The following is a 9,865-nucleotide window of genomic DNA, read 5'->3' on the forward strand; positions in this document are numbered from 1 at the left end:
CCTCATAGTTCTCTTCCGGGTTGGGAGATGCCCCGGTCCCTGCTGAGTCTTGGGCCCAGTGTTTCTCCATGATCAAGTCAGCCTTCCCCCGAGGGGCTGCCATGTGTTTTTTCAGTTTTCCAGTTGGTCTCCAGGTTATCTCACTCCTCATTAGGAGAGGTGGACGTTCTCCACATCAGATATGAGCTGGGGGCTTCCCTGGAGGCCCGGGGTGGGGACTCCACACTCTCACTGCCAGCGCCACAAGGGCACCGGCTCCATCCCTGCTGGCTACCTATGGGCAGCAAGCCAAAACCAGAGCCAAATCTAGTCCCTGCTCTCGGATTTCCTAGTTGTTCAGCAGCGGGTGGTAGTCCAGGGGCCTGTTCCCCAGACACAAAAAGGGAGGATTTGAGCAGAGCTGCTCGGGCCCACGTAACTCGATCCATACGACCTACTCGAAATCGCTGAGTAGATGCGGGGCTGAGGGGCAAACAGGAAGAGACAACTGCGGCTTTCCTCCTGGTCCCTGCAGCCAAGAGGACTCGTACGGCAGGTGCTAGGAAGGATCTCGAGAAGGGAGGAGAGACGCCCGCCAACACGAGGTCTGCTGGAATTCTGTGGGTGTGCTGTGCAGTCACTCCGTATCAGCCAGACGTGAGCACAGGTCAGGCCAAGAACCCCCTTCTGCAGTCTTGGCTTCCCCGAGATCAGGGAGAAACAAGAAGAGGACTGAGATCAGTCTGGTTTGCACGATCTTAGGAAACTTTATTAATCAACCGACCAGCTTCACGAGAGCGAGAAGATGCAGCCTTTCAAGGCACATTCCAAGAACGCTGACAAAGGTTGACATTCATCAAATAGCACCCTGCCACCCGTCGCCCCCCACAGCCTTGCACGAAGCTGTCCTGTTACCAGAGAAACGGGTGCCAGATGACGGACCTCAAGAGCCTCTACCGGAAAGCGTGGGAGAAGGCAGTTAGCGGCGAGGTCCTGTCATTTCTTGGCTTCTTTCCTGATGAGACGCCTACTGCTTGGTTCCATGTGCCCCTCGTAACGCGCCTCCGGAGGAGCAAGGGAGAACAGACAAGGAGGGCGCGGCTTACCGCCAGGTCGGAGGGCTGGACACAGGGTCAGAGACCTCGCCAAGGCAAGCCTGTCTCATAACCCTGACCCTCAACGGGGGCGCTCGCCTGTATTTCAACTGAGTATCTGCTGGAGCCTCCCCTCAGCTATCAGGACATCTCTCTATTGCGGCTTCCAAAAGTCTATTTCTAAAAACAGATGGCGGCGTGACCCACTGTCCCCCACGGCTCTCAGGAAAGTATAGCAACTTCCTAGACTGCTACCTTGTCGAGGATCTACACATCTGATTCTTCTTTCTTTTTTTAACTCAATGCATTCAAGAGAAATCACGGGATTTTTTTTCAGTATAAAAAAAGAAGAGATACCCATGCCAGGTTAATGGGTGAACAGCCAAGAGAGCTGAGCTTACAAAGGAGATTAAAGATTCATTATCAAATAGTACTTTACAGGTAAAGATAGATGAGAATGGTCACCATCTAAAGGGCAGGCAGAGAGCTGTAGGCTTGACCTCACGTTAACATCTCTAGCTTCTATGGGGAGGAAAGCCTGCCTAGAAACAGGATGTGTGAGGAGGGCTTGTGCCGGATGAAGAAGATGAAGGGGTGGTCGGCAACGAACTCCTCCTCCGGCATCAGCATAGCGTACTGGGCGATGGCCCCCGTGGCGGCCGCCGCCTCCGTGCCCTCCTCGTTCACGTCCACGACGGACTTGTGGACCACCTTGGATATGAAGAGGTCGCTGGCCCCTGACATGCCGGACAGGTCTGCCTTGCTGCCGAAGAGGTCCCGTGCACCCAGGCGGGCCAGGGGCTCGCTGAGGTCATAGCTCTCCTCCAGCTTGAACCTGGGCAGCTGGACCCTGACCTCAAGGAGGTCCAGGCTCTCGGGTTGGGTCCACTCCCGCAGCTTCTCCAGAGTCAGCTGTTGCTCAATCTGGAATAGAAGGGGTGAAAAGAAGAGCTGAACCATTCTATGGAAGGCAGTCAGTAAGGCGTTGTTCCGATGAACAGACCATCCTATCCACTGCTTGCTGGTTTCCTTCACGTTTGCACCAAAACAGGTTCCACTTGGGGATTTCACGCCTTTCTGGCTGCTGGTGATAATAAACAGAACCATGTTCCCAGGCACCAAGGCCCCCGTATGGAGACGGGGCTCAGGAACCACCGGCCCCCACCCAGGACTGACTGAGCCTCTGCCAGCTGGACCACCGCCATCACGGCTGTTACTTCCCCAACTGGCTGAGTGACACGGGGTAATTTTTAAAGCTTTCTTCTATGTCTTCTGTTTATCTGAGTCCCAGTGGTCACTGTGATTATCTGTAAACCTCACACAGCTGAAGTTGTCCTGATAGACATAGCTCATGAAGCTGAAGCTCCAATACTTAGGCCATCTGATGCAAAGAGCCAACTTATTGGAAGAGACCCTGATGCTGGGAAGATTGAGGGCGGAAGGAGAAGGGGACGACAGAGGACAAGATGGTTGGATGGCATCACCGACTCGACAGACATGAGTTTGAGCAAACTCCGGGAGATAGTGAAGGCCAGGGAAGCGTGGTGTGCTGCGGTCCACGGGGTCACAAAGAGTCGGACACGACTTACTGACTGAACAAGAACGCTGGTCAAACCAGAAATAGACCTAGTTCCTCGTTTGAAGTGGGGAACCGTAGCACGTGCTGGGAGCCCTGCCGAGACACCGGCGCACAGCGCGAGCTGTGTGAGCCCAGCTCCTGTGGCCGCCCTGCTCCTGCTGCTCCCCGGGACAGAGCCTCGCCGAGCTGCCCTGCTGATGCTGCTCATCCCAGACTTTCCATGTTACAGTCAGGAAGGGACAACCATGGAAATACAGCTGAAAGCAGGAACACCCAGGTTCTAACGCATGCTGTAGCTGCAGGTGGCTGGTATCAGAGCCGCTCAATAGGAAGTTTAGTTAGGAGGGGAAGGGCAAGGCCCACAACAGGACAGACACACGGAAGAAAAACCACCCTTTTCACACTCCTACCTCTTACACACACACACACACACACAGATGCTCACACACGTGCGCGCGTGCACACACACACAGATGCTCACACACGTGCGCGCGCACACACACACAGATGCTCACACATGTGTGCACGTGCATACACAGATGCTCACATGTGCGCGTGCACACACACAGATGCTCACATGTGCGTGTGCACACACAGATGCTCACACACGTGTGCACGCATACAGAGATGCTCACACATGTGCGTGTGCACATACAGATGCTCACACACGTGTGCACGCACACACAGATGCTCACACACGTGCACGCGTGCACACACACGCACACACACACACCCCATCCGTGCACCACGCAGGGAGCGGGGCCGCACCTTCTTCAGCCCCGTGGCCTCGTCCTGGATGTCGTCCGGCAACAGGATGACCATGCTGAGGTCCTTGCCCTCATAGGGCAGCTCCAGCACCCGGCACTTAAGGTCCTTGATGTAGCCGAAGGGAAACTTCTTCTTCTGATACATCATCTTCACCGTTTTTGTTTCTTTCTGAACAATCAGACCACAGAGCGCCCATCATTATCCGCGTGGCTTTGGAGCACAGAGTCATCTAGACAGTCATCCGCCCTCACCTTATTCAGTCTGAAAGGCGCACCCTTGGCGGCCTCCACCATGAATTTCTCCTGCCAGTCATCCACCCTCACCTTATTCAGTCTGAAAGGCGCATCCTTGGTGGCCTCCACCATGAACTTCTCCTGCCAGCTCCCTTTGAAATAGATGGCGTTCACCAGCACCAGCTTCGTCAAGCTGTCAACCATACCTGAGGCCAACAGCTCCGGAATTTTCCCTAGAAAGACAAACTTAGGTTTTGAAAAACCCACCTACCAGAATTCCAAATTTGAAAGGACCTTTGATTAGCACTGGGCTTCCCTCACAGCTCAGCTGGTAAAGAATCTGCCTGCAATGCAGGAGACTGGGGTCCTCGTTCCCAACCCACGGAGAAGGAAATGGCAACCCGCTCCAGTATGCTTGCCTGGAAAATCCCATGGACAGGGGAGCCTGGCGGGCAGCAGTCCATGGGGTCGCGAAGAGTTGGGCACGACTGAATGACTAACACACTTGATTAGCACTGAAATGCAATTCAAATGCTTCCTTCTACCCAAAGTCCTGTCACATGGCACTAAGTTAGCTAAGGCCCCCGGGGTGCCCCCACTGTAAGTAAATCAGCTCCGAGGGACTTCCCTGGTGGTCGGGTGGTTAAGAATCTGCTTTTCAATGCAGGTGATGCAGATTCCATCCCTGGTTGGGGAACTAAGATCCCACAAGTCTCGGGCCAGCTAAGCCCACACACCACACCCGGGGTGCGCACGCCACAATTAAGACGCCCTCACACCCTCAACCCGAGGGCGGATCAGGGGAAACACAAACTACCCCGAGGGGCGATGCTTCAAAACAAGTTGTTGGGTTAAAGGGCTAAAAACAGGAAAAATCTCCTTTTCTGGGATGTATGATAATCAGTGGGCCTCATGTGGAGACAGGCCATTCTTTATCAGGAAAGGAAAAATTTCTTAACCAAAGTGTTTCTAGTCACTAAGAAATCGCTTCTTCAGATCATCCAAGTGGTCGCCTAACTCCCACAGGGAAGCCTTTAACAGACGTCTAAGAGGTAGGACAGCTCCTCCGCGGACACACGGCCCCACCCGTGGTGCGTGTGGCTGTGACGGCCACTGTGGGTGTGGAAGGCACAGGTGTGCTGTGGGTGCCTTGACCGTTCCGTGACCACAACAGAGACAGGAACCAGAGACACAGCCTGACCCTTAGACGAGGTACTGGCAAAAAGCACTGCTGGCCACAGCGGCCTGCAGACACTGGATCGCAAGGCTCCGTCCGTTTATTCTCCGGTCAGCGTGAGTTCCAGCTTTTAAGCGCAGTTTGGGGAACTTACAGGGAAGAAGCTTTTAGCATCTTCAGTTAAAGCATGTTTACATTTCCACTTGGAGAAATTCCTGTGTTTGAAAGCTGTCAGGCCCTGGGCAGTAAAGGTGGACCCCAGGGTCAGGCCGAGGGGCAAGGGAAGGGGAGGGTCCCCTGCAGGGGGAGAGGCGGGCGGAGGGCAGGAAGGACCCGGCGGACGGCCAGCGCCGCCCTCGCTCACCTCCTGTCTGCCCTTTGACCCACTCGTTTATGCTCTTCCTCGCCTCCTCGGAGGCCCGCAGAAAGTCCACGCTGGCCAGCTCAGCATTGTACATTTTCTGCGTTGAAGCTAAGAACTCCTGTTTAAGAAAAGAAAAAGGAGTTGTCGTGAGGAACTCCTCTAAAATCCTTAAAAGCGACAGGAATGGTCCCCAAAGGCATATTTCATGGTAACAACAAAAATTCTAGCTCTCCGACTTTTTTTTAACTCTGGTGAAAACCACAGAACATTGAACTGGCGGTCTCAACCTCTCTTAAGCGTGCAGGTCAGAAGTTTTGGTGTTGCCAAAAATTTACCAATTCTTTTCTATTCTCTGACTAACATTTTCATAAACAAGCGAATGCTGATTGTACTTGGAAGTGAATGACAGGATTCACTCTTGATCTTCAGTAGAGCAGCCGGGGTCGATCTTTTCACTGTGGAGATGAGGGAACGAAATCACCTCCGCCAGGGCGAACACTGTTGGTTATGTTTTCATTCTGGATTATTTTTCTGAATGTTCATAAAAATTAAAACTGGTTTGTGTGACTCGATTGTACTGGGCACAAAGTCTGCCTTGTCTTTCGAGTTTGAGACCACGAAGAGCAAAGCACTCACAGGGAGGAAATCGTAGCTTTTCTCTCCGAATAACCTGTTGGCGAGTTTCAGAGTGTAGGGAGCACCATGCTTGTTGATATCCGCATTCAGACTCTGAAATCCCGAATGAATCTCAACTCCTTCGAAATGGAGAACCTAAAATAAAGGAAATACTATCTCTATAACCATGGATTTTGAAGTTATAAGCCGGTTCCTTGGAATTTGCTTCCATCAAATTAATATGTTTTAGTACTAATTATTGATCAGCAAAATCCAAAATGTATTAGCTTCGTGAAGCATAGTAAGTATATTGAAAGCTGCCCTTTTGCATCATTTTTTGATATAATTACAGCTGCACAAATGTGAGTGGTTAATAAACTAAACCTGTATTCAAGTCTGCTTCCCCCGATCATAAATGGTATGTTCATAAGTATATTGTACAAATAGAATTTTCCTGAAAGTTCTCAGAAATAAACAGTGGGTAAAAGAATCATCAGCTATGTGAGAACACAAAGGTAGTTGAGACTGAGAGGTTTTTTAATTGCCTTGCCAGCGTCAGTCACCCACTTGCTTAAAAACAATTTCATTAAACTTAACACTTGCTAAAGTTTAATTCTCCACATATCAGTTACACCAAGAGTCACTTTATGGTTTTATGAGGCCTGGGCTGGTTCCTTCTTTTAGGGCACAAAGAACAAAGCTCTACCGTGTACAAAGGCCAGTCTCTGCCTGACATGTGGAGTGTGTGTGTGGGCGCTGTGACCCATCTCTTCAGTGGAAACAGGGGGAAGAACTTAGGACTGCTCTTCACTGAGGTTATAAAGTTCCTGGAATACCTCAAAACAGAAGCTCAGATTACCTTGCAGGGGCAACTAACAGTTACTACTACCAGGGGATTTTTCTTTCTTTTTTTTTTTTAAAGTAGATGTTTGAAAACCTTCAAATGCTTCTGTATCTACAGTGATGAAAAACGTTGGTTTTCCATCAAGTGCAAACAGAAGCTGTGCAGCTGCAACAGGCCGGTGAACTTGAATCCAGGCTGGACCTTCCCTGGCTCTAGGTGCAGTGTGACCTGTGACCCGGACCCTAGAAAGACCTTCACGGACGCCCTTCCTTTCAAGGAAAGCCAGAGTTCCCCACTGAGAATAAAGCGGGCCCATCACACGGGTGCCCTCCACACCCCCCAAGGACAGGCGGAGTCTCCGCATCGCCTCCCCGTCTCCCTGAAGGGCCCTCCTGCTCACACAGGACACGCCTGGGCCAGGCCCAGGAGCTCAGGGCGCTCTGGTGGCCCCTGGACCTCTCCACTAGGTGCCATCATGCTCACAAGGAAAGAGACCCCGCGGGCGCTGCAGGAGGGAGGAGCCGGCATCACAGGGAAAGCAGCCAGCCCTGGGGGAGGCGGTGCCTGTGAGAGCCAGCGGGGCGATGCTGGGGCAGAAGCAGCAGGCGGCAGGGGCGGCCAGTCTTCTCACCGCTCTGTCCTCAGCCCGGGAGAGACACTGTGGTCACAAAGGCGGGTTTCCCAGGGCGAGGCTGATCCATTGCACTCCGGACGTGCTGACCCCTGTGATTTCCCCAAATATGGGAGACTCCACTGGGCTTCCCCAGTAGCTCAGCTGGTAAAGAATCTGCCTGCAATGCAGGAGACCTGGATTCGATCCCTGGGTCGGGAAGATCTCCTGGAGGAGGAAATGGCAACCCACTCCAGTATTCTTGCCTGGAGAATCCCCATGGACAGAGGAGCCTGGTAGGCTACAGCCCATGGGGTCAGAAAGAGTCAGACACGACTGAGTGACTGACACTCCACACTTCACACTTGCTCAGCCCAACAAAAAGCACTGTCTGTCTCATGCATGCATGCATGCGAGGTTGCTTCAGTCCTGTCTGACTCTTTGCAACTCTATGGGCTGCAGGCAAGAATACTGGAGTGAGCTGCCGTTTCCTCCTCCAGGGGATCTTCCCGACACAAGGACTGAATCTGAGGCTCTCACACCTCCTGCAGGCGGGTTCCTTACCGGTAGAGCCACCCCATCGCAGCTGCTCAGTAGAGACTGGCTCATGAATTGACAGCCTGCATCCAAGTGGATTTTCCCTGGGGCTTTTTCTGGAAGTCTGACCTCCTGAAGTATAACGTATAACATGGCACACAACACTGAACACTGAGACACAATTCTACAAACGCACTGTGCGCGCGTGCCTGCTAAGTCGCTTCAGTCGTGTCCGACTCTTTGCGACCCCATGGCCTGAAGCCCCCCCAGGCTCCTCTGTCCATGGGATTCTCCAGGCAAGGATACTGGAGTGGGTTACCATGCCCTCCTCCAGGGGGACCGTCCAGGCCCAGGGACTGAAACCGAGTCTGCCTGAGTCTCTGCGTTCCAGGCGGATTCTTGACCACTGAGCCATCTGGGGAAGCCCACAGATGCACTGCAAGAGCTCAAAGGCACAGCCTTTGGTCCAGGCTGGGCAGGGTTCAGCCGGGAAAGCAGACAATTCTGGCTAGTTTCTGCTGACCTTGGAAAGCTGTGCCGCGGTGTCGCCTCTGGCCCCCAGAAAGACCATGGCCAGCGCTGACGAGATGCTGAAGGGGGAAATGAAGATGTTTCCGGCAGGATTGTGCTCGGTCAGGGTGCGGAACAGGTCCACGGCGAAGCGGGTGTTGGCTGCGCTCAGCTGCTCCATGGTGAGGCTACAACGCAGAGCAGAGCCTGAGCCGCCCTCGGCCGAACAAGCAAGTCAGCAAGGCCGCCCGGGTCTCCTCTCAGCTTGGGCCACCCCACCCCCGACGTTCGCTGGAACTTGTACTTTCTCCCGCTCTTTCTAGGAGAGCCAGAACCCGCGTGCATAGATGTGTGGCCCGGGGAGGTTGGCCAGGGACCCAGCACTGACATGGGGTCCAAGTCTCCCATAGAAACTCGGAGCGACCTGCCAAGCAATGAAGCAGATTCCAGCAAGGAGGCAGGATGACCCTCGTTTTGGGGGTCACTGTCCGTGAACAATGGGGTTCACCGCCCCATTCTCGCAGGATGTGAGAGCTCGGAAACCCAACACAGGCCCCGAGGCAGGTCGAGCGGCTGGACAGGGAGAAGGTGACCGGAAACCCTGTCCCTCCCGCGGGCAGCGGGGTCTGCAGGTGCAGCAGCTGGCCCTGGCCCCTCAGCCGGCCCCCGTCCCCGCCCGGCCTCCCGCTCAGCCCCACACTCGGGGGAGGAAGGGGATCGATGGGCCGGCGGCTGCCCCGCATGCGAGTCACAGCTGAATTATTACTGTCGCTGAGAAATCGCCTCCCGAGCCTCCAGCCGCAGGAAAGAGGAAGGAGGAGCGGCTGGGCCTGGGCCGGACCGCGCAGGCAGCTCCGGAGGAGGGAGAGAAGGGCTGGGTTCCGCCTTCCGGCCGCCGGCGCCGTAGCGGCGGAGCGACCCCGGGGCGGGCGCACGGCGGGGCGGGGTGGCCGCCGCACGGGAGCCTCCGCACGGGAGCCTCCGCGGGGCGCGGGCCAAGGGGCTGGGTGGCCACCGGACAAGGAGTTTCCGCGAGGCGCACGGCGGGCCGGGGAGACCGCCCGACATGGGGGCCCGCGGGGTGCGGGGCAGGGGCGGGGTGACCGCCGGACACGGGGATTCCGAGGGGCGCACGACCCCGCGGGGCGCGGGCCACCCGAGCCTGTCCCGCCCGCCCAGCTCCCTGCCGGGCCTTACCCGCTGCTCGGCTGCCTGGGCGGGGCGGGGTCTGGGGCAGGCCGGCGCGGCCCTTATAGCGGCAGAAGGGGTGGCGCAGGCGGCGCGGGCGGGGCGCCCTGCCCCCTGACTCACCTCCCAGGAGCCGGAGCAGGGCGGTGCATCCGGCGGCGAGCCGCGTGCGCGCAGCGCCCTCCTGGGGATCAGCGCCCCGGAGTGCCCAGCAAACTCAGGTCTCTGTCAAGGGCCTGTCATCTCTGTCAAGATGAGCTGTTTCTTACTAAGGTGTGAATGACTGAGATGCGATGCATCACCTCTCAGAGGCCAAACCAGCCTCTGTGAGGTCTCATCTGTACACTCCAGCCTCTCAGGTTATGGG

The 9,865-nt window shown here is 55.2% G+C and overlaps 1 protein-coding gene across 2 annotated transcripts; it reads right to left on the minus strand.

Moving 5' to 3' along the window:
• Positions 722–9,615, minus strand: SERPINB1 (serpin family B member 1). 2 transcript variants are annotated; one of them, XM_018039198.1, is made up of 7 exons: positions 9,508–9,615; positions 8,324–8,498; positions 5,831–5,965; positions 5,195–5,312; positions 3,744–3,886; positions 3,421–3,588; positions 722–1,997 (listed from the first exon to the last, which is right to left on the minus strand). In XM_018039198.1, the coding sequence occupies exons 2-7, from the start codon at positions 8,489–8,491 to the stop codon at positions 1,596–1,598; spliced, it is 1,134 nt and encodes a 377-aa protein (XP_017894687.1). In that variant the 5' UTR covers positions 8,492–8,498; positions 9,508–9,615; the 3' UTR covers positions 722–1,595. The 2 variants fall into 2 exon arrangements, with proteins under 2 accessions (XP_017894687.1, XP_017894688.1); XM_018039199.1 differs by lacking the exon at positions 9,508–9,615 and adding an exon at positions 9,077–9,163.

Source organism: Capra hircus, chromosome 23 (genome assembly GCF_001704415.2).
Source record: "Capra hircus breed San Clemente chromosome 23, ASM170441v1, whole genome shotgun sequence".
NCBI classification, from domain to species: Eukaryota; Metazoa; Chordata; class Mammalia; order Artiodactyla; family Bovidae; genus Capra; species Capra hircus.